A 20,382-nucleotide genomic window follows, 5' to 3' on the forward strand; every position below is an offset into this window, starting at 1 on the left:
GACTTCATCTTTGACCTTGCAAGGTTCCCACTCATTCACTCATTTATTCATGCATTCTTTTAACAAATACCATCGAGGGCATCCCCTGGTGGCTCAGATGGTAAAGAATCTGCCTGCTATGCAGGAGACCACGGTTCAATCTCTGGGTTGGAAAGATCCCCTGCGGAAGGAAATGGTAACTCACTCCAGTATTCTTGCCTGGGAAATTCCATGGACAGAGGAGCTTGGTGGGCTAGAGTACATGGTGTCGCAAAGAGTTGGGCACAACTTACTGACTATACAACACCAAAGGTGATAGGATGTGCACAGAGAACATCAAAGTATAAGGCCAACTGTGAAAACTGCAAGAAGGCAGGAATAAACTTTAAAAGAGAACTATAGTGTTCATGGGAAACAGATGGGGAAACAGTGTCAGACTTTAATTTTCGGGGCTCCAAAATCACTGAAGATGGTGACTGCAGCCATGAAATTAAAAGACGCTTACTCCTTGGAAGAAAAGTTGTGACCAACCTAGATAGCATATTGAAAAGCAGAGATATTATTTTGCCAACAAAGTTCCGTCTAGTCAAGGCTATGGCTTTTCCAGTGGTCATGTATGGATGTGAGAGTTGGACTGTGAAGAAAGCTCAGCGCCGAAGAATTGATGTTTTTGAACTGTGGTGTTGGAGAAGACTCTTGAGAGTCCCTTGGACTGCAAGGAGATCCAACCAGTCCATTCTGAAGGAGATCAGCCCTGGGTGTTCTTTGGAAGGAATGATGCTAAAGCTGAAACTCCAGTACTTTGGCCACCTCATGTGAAGAGTTGACTCATTGGAAAAGACTCTGATGCTGGGAGGGATTGGGGGCAGGAGGGAAAGGGGACGACAGAGGATGAGATGGCTGGATGGCATCACCGACTCGATGGATGTGAGTTTGAATGAACTCCTGGAGTTGGTGATAGACAGGGAGGCCTGGCGTGCTGCAATTCATGGCGTCGCAAAGAGTCAGACATGACTGAGTGATTGAACTGATGGTGTTCATGAGAAAGATGGGTCTGGTGAAAGGAAAGGAATGGAATAGATAGAACAGGGAGGGTTTCATGGAAGAAGGGGTATCTGGGCTGGACCATTTGTCAGATTTGACAAGGGGAAGGATAGTCGGGGGAAAGGAAGATCTGAACAAAAGCCTGGAGAAAGGAAAACCATGTGTGGCTTCCTGGAAGCCCCAGCTGATCTGTCGGTGAGCTCGTGCTGACTTCTACCTGGAGCAACTGTGGGAGGTAAGCAGGGCAGGCAGGATGGGCATTAGAGTCAGGCTGGGCTTTCTTACCAGGCAGCAGAGTGAGATGCTTCAGGAGGAGAGTTAGAGCAAAAGACAGGCATTTGAGAGACATTAGAAGACAGTTAACAAGGGTTGTGTGTGTGTATGTTAATTGCTCAGTTGTGTCCGACTCTGCGACCCCATGGCCTGTAGCCCACCAGGCTTCTCTGTCCCTGGAATTCTCCAGGCAAGAAAACTGGAGTGGGTTGCTATTCCCTTCTCCCAAGGATCCTCCCAAATCAGGGATCGAACCCGAGTCTCCTGCATTGCAGGCAGATTCTTTACCATCTGACCCATCAAGTCCATAGCAAGGGTTATTTGGGTCTTAATCTAGAACAAGAAAAGGGGAGACCAGGGCTCACACAAGAGACCTCGCCAAAGCAGGATGGAAAGCATCTTACTGATCCAGTTACACAAACAAGAAGATTCAGAACAAGGAATTCAATAGCAATTATCAAACGTTTACCATGTTCAAGGGACTGTATAATTATTAAACTGAACTCAGGTCCGCTCGCCCACCTCGAAGCAGAGCCAATTTACTGACACTAGATTGTGATGAAGGCAAAGTGCAACACTTATTTACAGCATGTCAAATAAGGCGCTTCCCTGGTGACTCGATGGTAAAGCATCTGCCTGCAAGGCAAGAGGCCTGGGTGTGATCTTTGGGTTGGAAAGATCCCCTGGAGGAGGAAATGGCAACTCACTCCAGTATTCTTGCCTGGAGAATCCCATGGACAGAGGAGCCTGGTGGGCTACAGTCCATAGGGTTGCGAAGACTTGGACACAACTGAGCATCTAAGCGCACACACACAAGAAAAGTGAGGGGATGCAGGAACAAAGGACAACATCAGGAAAAAATAGTTCAGTGAGTAATAACCTAAAATGGAAAATAATTTCAAAAATAATATATGTGTATTTGTACAACTGAATCATCTTGCTCTGCACCTGAAACATTGTAAGTCAACTACACTTCAATAAATAAATATATATATATATATATATATATATATATATATATATATTTAATAGTTCAGCAGTAAAAGAGTCCAAGTTCCTCCTTAAGGGATATACATAATAAGCTGGTATGGCCTTGGAGTTGTTCTACAGGAACTAAGGCCCCCTCCTAGGTGGAGGATGGCTAAGACCCCAGACTGGTCTGAACCTAAAGAATGATGTTGATATTTTTCTGACCTCTGTGACTTCAAGCAACTAAAGTTTGGACCTTGTCAAACACTGCCCCAATTTTGTGCTGAATTCTCCTTTACTCAAATCCCTTCATGAATACACACAGCCCCAGCCCCTTCATGAATATGAACATTCCCTTAGCTTAAAACTTCCCTAATTTTGCTGTTTGTGGAGACACTGCTTTGTGAAATATCCCTGGCATTCTCCTTCAGTTCAGATCAGTTCAGTTGCTCACTTGTGTCCCACTCTTTGAGACCCCATGGACTACAGCACGCCAGGCCTTCCCGTCCATCACCAATTCCTGGAGCTTGCTCAAACTCATGTCCATCAGAGTCAGTGATGCCATACAACCATCTCATCCTCTGCCATCCCCTTCTCCTGCCTTCAATCCTTCCCAGAATCAGGGTCTTTTCCAATGAGTCAGTTCTTTGAATCAGGTGACCAAAGTATCGGAATCTCAGCTTCAGCATCAGTCCTTCCAATGAATATTCTGGACTGATTTCCTTTAGGATTGACTGCTTTGATCTCCTTGCAGTCCAAGGGACTCTCAAGAATCTTCTCCAACACCACAGTTCAAAAGCATCAATTCTTCAGTGCTCAGCTTTCTTTATAGTCCAACTCTCACATCTCACTGGAGAAGGGAATGGCAAACCACTTCAGTATTCTTGCTTTGAGAACCCCATGAACAGTATGAAAAGGCATTCTCCTTACTTGCTGCAAGTAATAAATCCTTCCTTCTCCCAATCTTTGGCTTGGCTGTGTCTTTGGGCTTGAGGCAAAAGATAAAAGAGGCAAACTGTTTTCAGTTAACAAGGCTAGTTAACCCACAGAATTGCGAGAGATAATAAAAGGACTGTTGTGTAATACCACTGAATTATGGAGTTGTTTGTTGTGTAGTAATAGTTGACCAAAACAGCTACCCATCTGACACCTTTATTTGACCCACGGGTGTGCTTATATCCAATCTGGCCCCAACTAGAGCCACAAAAAGGACTCATTTCCTTTCTACTGGCAAAGCCAGGAATGTGAGGCCCAGGAGCTGCCTCCATCTGTAATGAAAGCCATTTCAAAATTTTAAAAAACCAGCTTGAACATCAAAAAAAAAATAAAAAAATTAAAAAAAAAAAAAAACCTGACAAATAAAGAGAAGCACAGATGTGGTAAAGGAGTCCTGGACAAACTTAAGTTCTGCCTCTAGTTGCCTTGAGATCAGCCTGCACAGCTTGTCTTCCCTTGTTTAACTAAACTTTCCCCTATTTATGGGCTTTCCCAGGTGGCACCTGTGGTAAAGAATCCATCTGCCAATGCAGGAGACTCGAGATGCAGGTTCAATCCCTCGGCTGGGAAGATCCGTTGGAGTAGGAAATGGCAATCCACTCCAGTATTCTTGCCTGGGAAACCTCAGGGATAGAGGAGCCTGGTAGGCTACAGTCCATGGGGTTACAAAGAGTCAGACATGCTACCCTATTTAGACCAGCTAGTTTGAGTTGGGTTGCCATCACTTACAACCACTAAACCCTAATTAAAATGCTAGCTCAGCATTTCTAAGAGGACTAAATCAATAATATACATGACACCATACCTGGCCCATCAGTTCAATTCAGTCACTCAGTCGTGTTCAACTCTTTGTGACCCATGGAAAGCAGCATGCCAGGCTTCCCTGTCCATCACCAATTCCCAGAGCTCACTCAAGCTCACGTCCATCAAGTTGGTAATGCCATCCAACCATCTCATCCTCTGTTGTCCCTTTCTCCTTCCATCTTCAATCTTTCCCAGCATCTGGGTCTTTTCAAATGAGTCAGTTCTTTGCATCAGGTGGCCAAAGGATTGGAGTTTCAGCTTCAACATCAGTCCTTCCAATGAATATTCAGGACTGATTTCCTTTAGGATGGACTGGTTGGATCTCCTTGCAGTCCAAGGGACTCTCAAGAGTCTTCTCCAACATCACAGTTCAAAAGCATCAATTCTTTGGCACTCAGCTTTCTTTATAGTCCAACTCTCACATCCATACATGACTACTGGAAAGACCATAGCTTTGACTAGACAGAACTTTGTTGGCAAAGTAACATCTCTGCTTTTTAATATGCTGTCTATGTTGGTCATAGCTTTTCTTCCAAGAAGTAAGCATCTTTTAATTTCATGGCTGCAGTCACTATGTGCAGTGATTTTGGAGCCCAAAAATATAAACTCTGCCACTGTTTCCACTGCTTCTCCATCTATTTGCCATGAAGTGATGGACCAGATCTTAGTTTTCTGCATGTTGAGTTGTAAGCCAACTTTTTCACTCTCCTCTTTCACTTTCATCAAGAGGCTCTTTAGTTCTTCTTCACTTTCTGCCATAAGGGTGGTGTCATCAGCATATCTGAGGTTATTGATATTTCTCTCGGCAATCTTGATTCCAGCTTGTGCTTCATCCAGCCCAGCATTTCTCATGATGTACTCTGCATAGAAGTTAAGTAAGCAGGGTGACAATTTACAGCCTTGACGTACTCCTTTTCCTATTTGGAACCAGTCTGTTGTTCCATGTCCAGTTCTAACTGTTGCTTCCTGACCTGCATATAGGTTTCTCAAGAGGCAGGTCAGATGGTCTGGTATTCCCAACTCTTTCAGAATTTTCCAGAGTTTATTGTGATCTACACAGTCAAAGGCTTTAGCATAGTCAATAAAGCAGATGTTTTTCTGGAACTCTCTTGCTTTTTCGATGATCCAGCGAATGTTGGCAATTTGATCTCTAATTCCTCTGCCTTTTCTAAATACAGCCTGAGCACCTGGATGTTCACTGTTCACTTACTGTTGAAACCTCACTTGGAGAATTCTGAGCATTACTTTGCTAGCGTGTGAGATAAGTGCAATTGTGCAGTAGTTTGAACATTCTTTGGCATTGTCTTTCTTTGGGATTGGAATGAAAACTGACCTTTTCCAGTCCTGTGGCCACTGCTGAGTATTCCAAATTTGCTGGCATATTGAGTGCAGCACTTTCACAGCATCATCTTTCAGGATTTGAAATAGCTCAACTGGAATTCCATCACCTCCACTAGCTTTGTTTGTAGTGATGCTTCCTAAGGCCCACTTGACTTTGCATTCCAGGATGTCTGGCTCTAGGTGAGTGATCACACCATCATAGTTTTCTGGGTCATGAAGATCTTTTCTGTATAGTTCTTCTGTGTATTCTTGCCACCTCTTCTTAATATCTTCTGCTTCTGTTAGGTCCATACCATCTCTGTCCTTTATTGAGCCCATCTTTGCATGAAATATTCCCTTGATATCTCTCATTTTCTTGAAGAGATCTCTAGTCTTTCCCATTGTATTGTTTTCTTCAATTTCTTTGCACTGATCCCTGAGGAAGGCTATCTTATCTCTCCCTGCTGCTCTTTGGAACTCTGCATTCAAATGGGTATATCTTTCCTTTTCTTCTCTGCCTTTAGCTTCTCTTCCTTTTTCAGCTATTTGTAAGGCCTCCTCAGACAACCATTTTGCCTTTTTACATTTCTTTTTCTTGGGGATGGTCTTGATCACTGCCTCCTGTACAATGTCATGAACCTCCGTCTATAGTTCTTCAGGCACTCTGTCTATCAGATCTAATCCCTTGAATCTATTTGTCACTTTCACTGTGTAATCATAAGGGATTTGATTTAGGTCATATCTGCATGGTCTAGAAACATCTATTTCTGCTTTATTGACTATGCCAAAGCCTTTGACTGTGTAGATCACAATAAACTCTGGAAAATTCTGAAAGAGTTGGGAATACCAGACCACCTGACCTGCCTCTTGAGAAATCTGTATGCAGGTCAGGAAGCAACAGTTAGAACTGGACATGGAACAGCAGACTGGTTCCAAATAGGAAAAGGAGTACATCAAGGCTGTATATTGTCACCCTGCTTATTTAACTTCTATGCAGAGTACATCATGAGAAATGCTGGGCTGGATGAAGCACAAGCTGGAATCAAGATTGCCGGGAGAAATATCAATAACCTCAGATATGCAGATGACACCATCCTTATGGTAGAAAGTGAAGAAGAACTAAAGAGCCTCTTGATGAAAGTGAAAGAGGAGAGTGAAAAAATTGGCTTAAAGCCCAACATTCAGAAAACGAAGATCATGGCATCCGGTCCCATCACTTCATGGCAAATAGATGGAGAAGCAGTAGAAACAGTGGCAGAGTTTATATTTTTGGGCTCCAAAATCACTGCACATAGTGACTGCAGCCATGAAATTAAAAGACGCTTACTCCTTGGAAGAAAAGTTATGACCAATATAGACAGCATATTAAAAAACAGAGATATTGCTTTGCCAACAAGTCTATCTAGTTAAGGCTAGGTTTTTCCAGTAGTCATGTATGGATGAAGAGTTGGACTATAAAGAAAGCTGAGCGCAGAAGAATTGATGCTTTTGAACTGTGGTGTTGGAGAAGACTCTTGAGAGTCCCTTGGACTGCAAGGAGATCCAACCAGTCCATCCTAAAGGAAATCAGTCCTGAATATTCATTGGAAGGACTGATGTTGAAGCTGAAACTCCAATACTTTGGCCACCTGATGCGAAGAACTGACTGATTTGAAAAGACTCTGATGCTGTGAAAGATTGAAGGCCTGAAGGGGATGACAGAGGATGAGATGGTTGGATGGCATCACCGACTCAATGGACATGAGTTTGAGTAAACTCCGAGAGTTGGTGATGGACAGGGAGGCCTAGCATGCTATAGTCCATAGGGTCGCAAAGAGTTGGAGATGACTGAGTGACTGAACTGAACTGAACTGCCTGGTCTAGTGATTTTCACTACTTTCTTCAACTTAAGTCTGAATTTGGCAGTAAGGAGTTCATGATCTGAGCCATAGTCAGCTCCCAGTCTTGTTTTCTCTGACTCTATAGAGCTACTCCATCTTTTGCTGCTAAGAATATAATCAATCTGATTTCAGTATTGACCATCTGGTGATGTCCATGTGTAGAGTCTTCTCTTGTGTTGTTGGAAGAGGGTGTTTGCTATGACCAGTGTGTTCTCTTGGCAAAACTCTGTTAGCCTTTGCCCTGTACTCCAAGGCCAAATTTGCCTGTTACTCCAGGTATTTCTTGACTTCCTACTTTTGCATTCCAGTCTCCTATAATGAAAAGGACCTCTTTTTTGGGTGTTAATTCTAGAAGGTCTTATAGGTCTTCATAGAACCATTCATCTTCATGGGCCTTTATCTGGCCCATGACTGGCATCAAAGATATCATTTTTACACTCACCATGTTGGAAAACATATTAGAGCTTCCCTGGTGACTCAAACGGTAAAGAATTTGCCTGTAATGCAGGAGACCCGGGTTCCATCCCTAGGTCAGGAAGATTCCCTGGAGAAGAGAAAATGGCAATCCACTCCAGTATTCTTGCCTGGGAAATCCCATGGTCAGAGGAGCCTGGCAGGCTGCATGTCAGTATCTGTACATGATAGTGAAAAGATCTCCATTTCAAGAATCTGTGGAATATTTATAAAAATAGATCGTTTTAGGTCACAAAGAAAACTAATTAATTTCCCAATGTAGAAACTGTACTACAGAGTAATAAATGTTGAAATTAAAAACAAAGGTTTATTAAACGGCAATGAAAATAATCATTGACAAGAAAAAAAAATGTTGCCTGCCATTCCAGTTCTACAAGGATCACGCCATTAGCTGCTCCAGTTGGCCACCACTGACAGGGGACCTGAGGGGAATCAGGAGCGAGAAAAACAGGAAGCATTCTTTGCTTTGGATACTGGCCCCTAGATACTTAAGATACACATCTAAGGAAAAATGTCTACAACCCCCACATTCTTGCCTTTTCCCATATATAGAAAAGCACTAAAATCATTGAGATGGCTGTTTTTTGTGAATGGCAGTAATCTTTGATGTTCAACTATATTTGTTTTGTTTTTAGCAAAAAATTCATGTATTTCTTGGCTCCTCCCTTGCTTCTTGGGAACAGTTTCTCATAGCTCTCTGTCTCCTGGCCTAAAATCCCCAGTAAGACACTGAATAAACTCAGCGCACTCATCTTACACTGTGGGTTTTTCTTAAAGTCCACATCATATACAGGTTACAATACACTTGCCAAAATAATGATTGTTTTGGACCAAAGAAGAATTTAGAAATATAACTAAAGACTATGTAGAAAATAAGGAAAGTAAGAGTCCTATTCAACTATACAAACACAGGCTGAAATACTTTCATTATTACAGAAAACAATAAATTTTCCTTATTAAGTTGGGAGAAAAAAGAAAATTAATTCCCAAGTAAAACATATAAAGGAAGTAATGATAACCAGATTATTGCGCCTGTGTGTTTTCTGTTCCCTCTCCCAGTATATCAAACCCAGAGTGTGTGAGTGCTCTGTTGTGTCCAACTCTTTGTAACCCCATGGACTGTAGCCTGCCAGGCTCCTGTCCATTGAATTCTCCAGGCAGGAATACTGGAGTGGGTTGCTATTTCCTCCTCCAGGGCATCTTCCCCATCCAGGGATCTAACCAGCATTCCGATTCTTTACCTGGTGAGTTACTTTGGAAGCCGAAATCAAACCCAGATAGCAAGGACATATTCTTATTGTCCACTTGTGAATAATGTGTCTGCCTCACAGTTTGATCTCAGACCTTCTCTCCCTTCGGCCTCTGAAGTAAGCTACTTCTATTTTAGCATTTATTAAAGTAATATAATCACATAAGCTTTCCGCGTCACACCACTACTTCAAACACACGTATTTGTTTACCACTTAGAATGTGTCAGTTGATTGACATTAATGTAATCCTTGTACACCGCTGTTACTTTGGATTTCTCTGTTTTTCAGAAATCGAGGCTCAGAAAGGCTAAGTGATCAAGGTCAAGAAGCGAATTCATCACAAAGTCAGGATTTGATTGCACATCGACCTGCTTTCAAATGCAAGCTTTTTCTGCCAGAACAGGTTACTTTAAATTCAGGGGCAAGACTATTGTCACCTCAGCTCCTAGCTTAGCTCGTGAAACAGACTATCTAACAGGTTAAGCATTTCCTGCGCCCTACTGTCTGTGCTGTTCCGTTTTGTGTACTATAGAGAGATACACCACTCACAAGCCGGTGACCTAGGTGATGAAAGAAATCAGAAGAATTAGGACACTAAATTTAGGACACAGCCTTTACTTAACACCCATCTCTATGGTTGGCATGTAACCACTCTATACTCTGGAGGACTCAGAGAGCCAGGCCAATCAGTGAGTTACTTTACAGTCACGTGGCAGGAAGTTTTAACTTGCAATTGGTCAATAGCGGTAAGGCCCGCCCAACTACATCCGGTCTGCTACTTTAAGTAGAAACCAGGCCAGTTTCGCTTCCTTTCAGCTGCTGAATCAGAGCTGGGTAGGTGAGGAGGTGTTTGTTTTGTGTCGGGGGCCTGGGAGTCGGGCGGAGGGAGGGCGGCCTGCGGTGATGACATCCCAAATAAAGCACGTGTTAGACTGCTGACGCGGGTGATGCGAACTGGAGTCTGAGTCGGGCTGCCTCGGCGGCTGGGAATAGACGGGCTTGCGGGCACATCGCACTCCTCACCCACAGCTCTTGTTCTTGCAGATGGCTCGAGAAGGGCGTCGGATGTCATTGTCCTCCCAGCTTTTCGATCTTCCCCCGAAGCCCCTCAATAAAATGGTTTGATCCCAGTGCTAGTGTCCTGTGTTGTTTGTCGCGACGCGCTGCCTTTGAGCCCCCGCCGCGCCTGCGCGTGGCGCCGGGGGTCAGGCTGCAGCGCCAGAGCACGTGCTCGCGCATAACTGGGGTCGTCTGCCCCCGCGGCGGCGGCCCTTTTAACCGCGAGCGACACGGCCGCCCTGGGCTGCCGGGGCGGGGTATACAGAGGCCTGGGGAAGACGTCGGGGGTCCTGTAGTCTGCTTATTTCTTGTGACTTCCCTGAGTCCGAGTGTCACTTTCATGGGGACCTGTGAGACGCGCAGGTTCATTTAACCGCCGTGTGGATGGCCATCTGCAGGGAGAGGAGATGAGAAATAGGCTGTGGCCTTGAACGGTTCAAGGGCCGTGGTGTACTCCACTGGAATTGCCTCCCGGTCTTGGGCTTCATGAGCTTACTAACTTTGATAAGGGGTATTCGCGGACTACCTTAAAATAGGCTTCCCTGGTGGCTCAGACGGTAAAGCGTCTGTCTGCAATACAGGAAATACAGGTTTGATCTCTGGGTTGGGAAGATTCCCCTGGAGAAGGAAATGGCAGCCTACTCCAGTACTCTTGCCTGGAAAACCCCATAGAGGAAAGAGCCTGGTAGCTACGGTCCATGAGGGTGCAAAGAGTCGGACCCGTCTGAGCGACTTCACTTTGACTTAGAGTATGCCCCAGACAATGTGAACAGCTCACAGTACCAAGGTATTTTGCCGCAGGGCACAACATAGGCACCTACTTGCAGGTGTAATTCGCATTCTGGGTGTTTTAAAAACGTGTACAAAGGGAGAGTTGAGTTTTATCATCCACTGGATGGACACGAGTTTGAGCAAGCTCTCGGGGTTGGTGATGGACAGGAAAGCCTGGCGTGCTGCAGTCCTCGGGTGGCAAAGAGATGACTGGGGGACTGAAGTGAAGTAGTATTTGGGGCAAAATAAGAGCTGCAGCCCAGGAAACAGCTCTGAGAACTGCTCCAAAGAAGCAAGTCAGTACAAAAGAGATTTTGGTGAGGGGATGCATGCAATTGAGCACGTATTTCTCTAGTTTTGTTAGTCTCGTAAAGCTTTTGCTAGTCACAGGGACAGTTGTCACCATGAGGTTTTCAGTGTTTTTGTGGATATGAAGAGAGAAAGTTGAACTCAGCTCCTGAAAATGTATCTGAAGACCTGTCTGCCAGTCCCTGCCTGAAGCACAGAGTGCTTTATTACTGCTCTCCACTTTTGGGGGTGGGTGTTGAAGGTCACCAGCTGCAGCAACACAGGATTTAATCCTTGGAGAGGTATATGGCAAGTGCCAATTTGCAGTTAAAACACAGATGACAATGGGCTCCAAAGCTTAGCTGAAATGTGCATCAGTTCCGAGGACAAGGTGGCAGGTGTTGAAAGGCAAGTATGCAGGAGTGCCGTGTCTTAACGGCTTTGTTGCTTAATAATGGAGGTGGCTCCAAGTTAGTAGGCGGTTGGTGTGAACTCAGCCTACGAGGGCTTTGCAGGTAGTGCTAGTGCAGAGTCTACCAGCCAGTGAAGGAGATCTAAGATGCAGGTTCGATCCCTGGATCAGCAAGATCCCCTGGAGGAAGAAGGCATGGCAACCCACTCCAGTATTCCACCCTGGAGAATTCCATGGACAGAGGAGCCTGGCAGGCTGCAGTCCATAGGGTTGCAGAGTCGGACAGGACCAAAGGACATAGTGCGTACCAAGGTGTGGTCTCCGTTGGGTCCTCAACAGAACAAGTCCAGTGATCACTCAAGAAACTGAAGCTGCCACTGGCAGCTGACGGCTCAGATTCTGTGCCATAGTTTATTCTGTTCGTTACCTGAACAGGATTAAGTAGAAATAACTTGGATGCTTATCTAGTATTTGACATGAGATATTTATTTGTGAAACAATGCAAGCGATTGTAAATCCCCCACATACTATTTGATTAAGTGCAATAAGGTACAGTCGTGTAATCTCTTTACACAATAGTGCATCTAGTCCTTTGCCTTAAATTATTGCACAAAAATTATAAGACCAGTGAAGAAGACATGCGGACTGACAGGCAAATCGGCCTACACGATGAGAACAGCACACCAACTGGAATGGTCCAATAATTTAAGTCAAATGTTTTAATGGTGCAATTAAAGTAATCAAATAAGGGTTCAAATATATTCTTTCAATATATTAATTTCTTTAAAGTCATGTTCAGGCAAGGTGCTGCTGCTGTTTAAAAAAAACACTATTAGCTTTGTCCACAGATGTAGTTGTCAAAAGTCACCCAAGGTAAGTCTGATGTTGAATGCAGCTTTAAACAATTAAAAATTTGTATTTTGAGTGTACTTCTCAAAGCAAATTATACAGTTGAGAGAGCCCTGAAACTTGTAAACTAAACATTCTGACACAAGTGCACAAAATAAAGTTGGCAATGTTAAATGTCACGTTCATTTTGAGATCTGTAGTGTTTGATGTTGAGCGAACTTTTGGTCTTGACTCAAGATGATAAGAGAGCAGTCCTGTTTTGGCCATCAGAAAGGAAACTGCCCACAAAACATCCCTAGCCAATTAGGTTAACAAGGCATTTATGCCTATTTAAAGCTTCCCAGAGCACAGAGGAAGCGCCAGGTGGATGGACGGTGGCTCTGGCTTCCTGGCCGCACTCCAATCCAGTCTTGCGCAGTGTTTGACATTTTCACATATGCTCAGGTCTCAGGAAAACGGGATCAGTTAGAAACCAGGTGATTGTACCTTGTTGGTAGAAGGCATGGGATGGTTTGATCTCATGGCTTTGCCTAATGTACACATAAATCCCACCATTCTCGCCCCAGCTGGTAGTGTGTTAAGAGTTGTATGTTCTATGGCTACTTGCTTCCAAAACACAATAAGTTGCCATGCACACCTCTTTTATCACCAAAGACACAGCTCACAAAATCCCACTCCCCACCCTCCACACATGGAACCACACTGATGTCCTCTGGGGCTGCCACACACGAACTGGGGAAGCAAGAAAACGTTCCACTGCGCTGGCTGGCTGAGCAAAGACCCTGGAGGCATCGAGGAGGCAAAGGGAAGCCTTCCAGCTGTGCAGCTTGGCTCTTAATGTGCTCTTGTGGTACACCAAAACCTGGTAGGCTCAGAAAAGCCAGGGTGGGAGTCACCAGTAACCTCTGGATCCACCGGGATGATCCTTCCAGTTTTCCTTTGCTGAGGCAAAGCTTTGCAGCAGGCAATCTGGACCCCAGTCTCGGGACACCTCAGGGTGGGACCGGCACCGGCAGGCAGAGGGCAGAGTGGTGGCACAAGGAAAGGCCAGCGCTGCAGCCCAGATGGCAGCCGAGAACCCCACACTGAGCTTATCTCCCACTACTGGGAACACGAGGACTGCACCCATCACAGCTGATCAGCGGCCTCCACAGGTGGGTCTTTCAGGAGGCTGGACGTGGAGCGAGGATCCATGGCCGAGTGCATGATGGGGATATAAACATCATCCATGTTTGGCATGACAAAAACTTTCTGCAGAAAGAAGGAACAGACATGGAACAAGGCTCTGTTCTCTGGGAGTTGCCCTATTGTGTTCTGATGAGAATTTTAGGCTTTAGACAAGTTTTTAAAATCCATATGAAACAACTTTTCTTACACATTCCACACTAATTCCTCTATAATATTCAGAAAGCCTGGAGGCATCAACACCAGTGCATGAACATGAGAACCCAATAGCCTGTGAGGCAGAAGCAGCCTTTGAGTTCACGTACATATAATAAAATTACTCATGAGTTGATAAATAACATTAAGAGAATTGGCATAAGCTGCTCACAGGATTCCAAATGACTATATCCAGAACACTTGTTCTAAGTAAATTTTATCCTAGCACTTAAAATCCTAGCAACAAAAAAGTAAGCTATTTTTTTCCCCCCAAACCAGAACCAGTTAAAGCTGCATAGAAAAGAAATCCTACTATCATGAACACCCAAAGGATAATCAGTGATTGACAGCAATGGTGCTTTGCCTATTTATAAACTAATTTTATGTAAGTGAATTCTGGCAATGTATTCACCTTCAGAAATGCTTCCAAAAGCAAAAATAAAAGCATGTGGCCTTGGGAGAATGCAAACAGCTACCCTTCAACTTCCCGACTTGCCTCGAAAATACCATGCACCAAAGTCTGCCCCCTAGAAGGGGTGACCGTTCTAGCCCAATACTTTTAAAAGAGATGACCCACCCAAATTCCTCACGTAGGAAAAAGAAAAAGAACTACAGGCGTGAGGTTGCTTTTCCCCTAACTAGGTTCAAAGTGCTTTTTCTTTTGGAGATAAAATAAAGCTTTCCATAAATTGGTTGTTATATTTACAGCTACAGCTTTTAAATAATATAGTTTTTAGATAATAAAAAGTATAATTTTAAAGGCAATGACTCAAAAGGTACTACTGCAAACATAATATGGGTCTTCTTCAGAAAGTGAAATTCATTATAAAATAGTCTGTTAATCCATAAAACCTTAAAAGTCAGCTATGCCTCAAAAACCTGATAAAAATTTAATAGAAATAGCTCATTGCAAGGCCTTGGCCACACTGCTCTTTCCTGTGGTGGAAGAATGCAGAGACAGACTTGGAGAATGAGCTCTGGCTGAGTCAACTCCAGGACTACCCTCGAAGATTCACAGGGCAGGGAGAGGCCTGATTCACCTTTGAACTCCCAAGGCAGGTGGTAGCTGCATGGAGAATGTCGAAACACACAAACTGAGTAAGGTGGCTACCACACCAGGGCAGGAACGGCTTCCCTGACCACGGCCCAGGCGCTACTCACGGGCCAACTCCAGGCCCCACCTAGGGGAAAAGTCCCAAGATGGCCCCAGCAGATGGACGACGTAACCCTCACCAGGCCTACGGGGACATGACGGTCATTTTGCTCTTTGACCCCAACGTTTTGAGTTTCCTCTGAAGACTATGTAACAGGATGTGGATGAGTTTCAGGGTTTCTAACACTAAACCTGAAATTTTATGCCTCTCTGATCACATGTGTACTTTCCCCAGATGAGGGTCCATAGCTTTCATCAGATTTTCCAAGGAGGATCCTGGACCTCTGTTCTGCCCAGAGCTTTTAGACTCAGCATGAAATGAGATGACCCAGCAGGTGTACCTGAAACTCTTGTTCCAGTTTCTTCTCTATCCAGTCTGTCACATGAACTAAAGTCACTTCTCTCTCTCCAAGTTTTGGCCGAGCTTTCAGCTCAATATATGGTGGCTTCCGGAATCCATACCTTTTAAAAGAAGACAAATAACCACATTTAGAAGCAAAGAAAAGAAGTGGATGGTACCCAGAGTAAACATTCCTCATTTACACAAGGCTTTATCAGTACTTGAAAATGTTTTCCTCTTCTGAAAATCCCTTCTAAAAAAAAATACTTCACTGCAGCAGGTATGAATTGTGAATTCCCTGGACCCAGGGCTGTGATGACTGGGGAACAGTTCTGACAAACTAAGACAGCCAGGAAACACCATTGGAAAAGTCCATGACCTGGGCATTGTTTCTGGTTTTTGTTTTTCCTAAAATGGCAAAGATATTTTTTGTTTCTATTTTTATGAGAGTACGATACATCTGTTACAAAACCCCAAATATAAAAGCATATAAAGCAGGAAATAACACTGTCTCTCTCTGGATCTATAACCAAGATAGGACCACTGAGAGAAACACGATCAATTTCCCCCACACCCCTAATATGCATACATAAACAGAGAGCCTTCTGTAACCTGCTTTTTCACTCCACACTCCACACTGTGATTATCACGGCTTCTCAGTGGAGCTGACTGGCACTCAGGACTGTTGGTAAGGTATCCAGTCAAGAGACTGTGTGCTCTCAAACTAAAAACTTTGATCCATCATGGACCAATGTTTTAAAACATCCAGGTACACCTTGGAGATATGTGGGCTCAGTTCCAAATTGCCGCACCAAAGCTAACATTGCAATAGAGAGTTACGTGCATTTTTGGTTTCCCAGTGCATATAAAAATTATATTTACACTATGTTGTAGTCTACTAGGTGTGCAAAACAAGGTATATACCTCAATCAAAAAATACTTCATTGCTTAAAAAAAAAAGATAACTATCATCTGACAATGCAGGGTTGCCACAAACTTTCAATCTGTAAAAAATGCAGTATGGGCAAGTACAAGAAAGCAAAGCATAGTCAGACAAGGTCTGCCCATAAGATAAAAATGGCAAGTTGCTATAAATATTCTAAACACTCTGAATATGTATAGTTATCTTTGTGGATTAATAACAAATAGTTCAGCACTCAAGCATGCACTGAGTAGCACTAGGCTGTGCGTGCGCAGTCGCTTCAGTCATGAAGAATTGGTTCTTTGCGACCCCATGACTATCGCCCACCAGGCTCCTGTGTCCATGGGATTGTCCAGGCAAGAACACTGGAGTGGGCTGCCATTTCCCTTCCAGGGAATCTTCATGACCCAGGGCTTGAACCGGCATCTTTTACGTCTCCTGCATTGCTGCTGCTGCTAAGTCGCCCCAGTCATGTCTGACTCTACGTGACCCCATAGACAGCAGCCCACCAGGCTCCCCCGTCCCTGGGATTCTCCAGGCAAGAACACTGGAGTGGGTTGCCATTTCCTTCTCCAATGCATGAAAGTGAAAAGTGAAAGTGAAGTCGCTCAGTCGTGTCCGACCCTCAGCGACCCCATGGACTGCAGCCCACCAGGCTCCTCCGTCCATGGGATTCTCCAGGCAAGAGTACTGGAGTGGGGTGCCATTGCTTCTCCGGAGCTACTAGGCTAGAGGCCTCTAATTCTAATTACCATTGAGCAGTGGTGTTTGTAACTCCTAAGTCAAAGCTTGGGAGTAAAAAGAAGATATGTATCAACTCTTACTATTAAAAAAAATTTTTTTTTTATTAAGCTGCACAGTAAGGTAGTATCTGGTTATTTTTGGATGCTAAAGTTATAGGTTCTTAGTTTTTGTTGTTGTTTTCATGTTCTTCCAGTGAAAATATTACTTTTTTAAAATAAAATCCTAAATAGTATTTTAAAGTTTTTACTAGGAAAACACCAATATCATCATTAAATGATCAGCCAATTAAACAACCCTTTTGTAATCATTTTTACAAGTCCTCCTGAACACCAAGGATGTGCAACAGCATGCTGGTTTCATGTGATGAGAGAACAGAGGTATCTTTTTCATGGGGACTGCCCTGGTGGCTTCGGAGAAGGCAATGGCACCCCTCTCCAGTACTCCTGCCTGGAAAATCCCATGGACGGAGGAGCCTGGTAGGCAGCAGTCCATGGGGTCACTAGGAGTCGGACACAACTGAAGTAACTTAGCAGCAGCAGCAGCCCTGGTGGCTCAGCATTAAATAATCTGCCTGCCAATGCAGGAGACTCAGGTTCAATCCCTGGGCTGGGAAGAACTCCTGGAGAAGGAAACGGCAATCCACTCCAGTATTTTTGTCTGGGAAATCCCATGGACAGAGGAGCCTGATGGGCTGCAGGCCATGGGCTTGCAAAAGAGTCAGACATGACTTAACGAGTAAACAACAACAATCTTTTTCATATGAGTGTAGCTTCTGGTACAATGAGGTCTTTTATGTAATCACTATATACCCTTATGCATATTTATAGGTCTTACTTGCCAACTTAAGATTGAGATTTAGAAATAGTGATTTCCTTTTGCTGGGATCATGAATAATTTTTTTCAGTGATTCTCAGTCCTGGCTTAGTCTCCCAATCCCAGAATCATGGGGGCTGGGCTCGGCACAGCTTTAACAAGTCCCCAGGTGACTGCAACATGCAGGTAGGGTTAAAACCCACTGGTTCATTCAAATGACAACTCTTTGGGTCACCCTTCTCAGTAGCTCAGCTGGGAGAGAATCCAACTATAATGCAGGAGACCATGGTTCGATTTCTGGGTCAGGAAGATCTGCTAGAGAAGGGACGGGCTACCCACTCTGGTATTCTTGGACTTCCCTGGTGGCTCAGCTGGTAAAGAATCCATCCGCAATGCAGGAAACCTGGGTTTGATCCCTGGGTTGGGAAGATCCCCAGGAGAAAGGAAAGGCTACCCACTCCATTATTCTGGCCTGGAGAATTCCAGGGTCGCAAAGAGTCGGACACGACTGAGGGACTTTCACAATCTACCAGAGTTACCAAGCACACATCCTGCCTCCTCCACGTGCAGGTCTGACCTGGGCAAGTCTTCCCTCACCACCCAGGACTCTGCTGGATGTGTGATCCCCATCTGTAAAGTGGGGCATAATGGTAGCCCTGTCTCCACAGGATGCTGTGAAGACTGGCCCGGCAGAGAATAAGCGTTCTACAAATCGCAGCTCTTCTTCCTGGTGGAAAGGGTTGACTTGAGAGAGGAGGAAGACCTAGAAACAGCTCATCCCACAAACTTCACCGGTTGACCTTAACTCTTCCTAAGTGTGAAGATGAGTATTTTTTTGTTTAATTTTTGACTGCACCGCGCAGCATATGGGATCTCAGTTCTCCAACCAGGGATTGAATCCATGCCCCCTGTAGTGGAAGCCCAGAGTCTTAACTACTGGACCACCAGGGACACGTCGAAGATGGGTATTTCTCACCATTTAAAAAAAGTCTGAATTATTATTTCATGGTATAATAACACATGTGCGTGCTTCAGTTGCTCAGTCGTGTCCAACTCTGTGACCCCATGGATGTAGCCCTCCAGGCTCCTCTGTCCATGGAATTCTCCAGGCAAGAATACTAGAGTGGGTTGCCATTTCCTCCTCCAGGGGATGTTTCCAACCCAGGGATCGAACACCGGTCTCCTGTCTCCTACAGTGGCAGGCAGATCCTTTACACTGTACCGCCTGGGAAGCCCTGAAGGTATATCTTTATATGGGAATTAACCACTCACAGAAGAAAAGTAAAATCAGATTTACAACTAACTTTAAGGTCCCAGGAAAAACGTTTGAAAGTACTTCTTCCCAGGAAGAAGGTACTTTCCGTAATGTCAAGGGTCAGCAGACTATGACTTTTATGATAATGCTCAAAGGGAATCACTGGCTGACCCTGAGGGGCCTTCTACATACGTACCATATTCGATCAGTTGCAGGAGGTGGAATGTTCACTGCCAAGGTTCCTCTACATTCTTGTACTTCTACAGTTAGCAGTAGGGGTGTATTGGAGACTTCTTCAATCTTCTTTTTAATGAATTCTGTCTCTGTTGCTTTTTGGAAATACTTTGACTTGGTAATTTTATCAACAAACCTCATGATCTTGCTTGTTCGATGACCTCCAACATACCTTTAAATGAGAGAGACAGGCAAGTGTTAGTGTTGACTTTCTTCCTTCATCAACAGAAACTTGGCTCTCTGTTCACCTGATTTTAGACCAGAGTTTCTCAACAGCAGCACCACTGACACGGTGGACTGGGCAATTCTTTGCTGTGGACGCTCCTCCGTACGAAATGTTTAGCGGCATCCTTGACCTTGGCCGCCCTGATGTCAACAGCACATCATCTCCCAGCAGTTAAGACAATAAAGTGTCTCTGGACATTGATAAATGTCCCCTAGGGGGAACAAAATAACCCCTAGGTGAGAACTACTAGTTCAGATGAGGTGTAGACCTCAGATGGGGCCCAGTTTTGATGATGGAGAGTCAGGCCAAGTTCCCACAGTGCATGCAGGGAATGCATCTCACCTGCTTTCCTTAATGACCTTCAAATACTGAATACAAATCTTGTGTCCTCTTAGAAAAAAATCTCATTGTCTCTATATAGCAAATAAGACATTAGGCTGCATTAAGAGGGCCACATAACACAGTAAAACATCTGCCTTTCAGATAGGGTCACACTAACTTTGAGCAGCAATTACTTGTCAAAGAGTTTTAGGAGCATCTAAAGAGAATAGCTACATCAAGGTGATGTGCCAGCAGGCCAGGAAAGTAAGTTTCTGTATCAGGCCACATCTACCTATGACTGCCCTAAGAAGAGAGAATATTTGTTTCTTAAAATCCTCCGCAGATCTAGAGTTCAGGAATAGTATATGTATGTGTGTAGGAAAAAGCCATCACTCTAAAGGTCAGGTGGTGAGTTAAGTAGTGCACACAAACTCTACAGCCAACTCCTCAAACATCTAGATTCTTTTTATCTTCTGTAGGATTTCAAACAGAACAGGTTGATGTTTTCTTAAAAATGCTTCTGAATCACTTGGTTTCTTTATCATTTCAGTTTCTTTGCTCACTGTAAATAATTAAAAGATCCTTACAGAGAGGCAGCCTAAGCACTTGGATCATTCCACAGTCCA

The 20,382-nt window shown here is 44.2% G+C and overlaps 1 protein-coding gene, 1 long non-coding RNA gene and 2 other non-coding genes across 5 annotated transcripts in view; 3 read left to right on the forward strand and 1 right to left on the reverse strand.

Moving 5' to 3' along the window:
• The first annotated feature begins 9,422 nt into the window (after positions 1–9,422).
• Positions 9,423–10,119, forward strand: LOC109573430 (uncharacterized). The gene is made up of 2 exons (XR_002182914.2): positions 9,423–9,823; positions 10,034–10,119. It is a non-coding gene; the product is annotated as an uncharacterized lncRNA (long non-coding RNA).
• Positions 9,887–9,956, forward strand: LOC139177847 (small nucleolar RNA SNORD104). The gene has a single exon (XR_011562313.1). It is a non-coding gene; the product is annotated as a small nucleolar RNA SNORD104 (small nucleolar RNA).
• A 30-nt stretch (positions 10,120–10,149) lies between the features above and the next one.
• Positions 10,150–10,282, forward strand: LOC139177871 (small nucleolar RNA SNORA76). The gene has a single exon (XR_011562336.1). It is a non-coding gene; the product is annotated as a small nucleolar RNA SNORA76 (small nucleolar RNA).
• A 1,705-nt stretch (positions 10,283–11,987) lies between these two features.
• Positions 11,988–20,382, reverse strand: part of TEX2 (testis expressed 2) — a 113,839-nt gene continuing 105,444 nt past the window's right edge. For both annotated transcript variants that reach the window (XM_070773794.1, XM_019980840.2), the window contains exons 10-12: positions 19,172–19,381; positions 15,243–15,363; positions 11,988–13,619 (exon numbers count right to left, since the gene is read on the reverse strand). In XM_070773794.1, coding sequence (XP_070629895.1) covers positions 13,497–13,619; positions 15,243–15,363; positions 19,172–19,381 — 454 coding nt within the window. In that variant the 3' untranslated portion in view covers positions 11,988–13,496. The remainder of the gene's footprint in view (positions 13,620–15,242; positions 15,364–19,171; positions 19,382–20,382) is intronic.

This window comes from Bos indicus, chromosome 19 (genome assembly GCF_029378745.1).
Source record: "Bos indicus isolate NIAB-ARS_2022 breed Sahiwal x Tharparkar chromosome 19, NIAB-ARS_B.indTharparkar_mat_pri_1.0, whole genome shotgun sequence".
Classification (NCBI taxonomy): Eukaryota; Metazoa; Chordata; class Mammalia; order Artiodactyla; family Bovidae; genus Bos; species Bos indicus.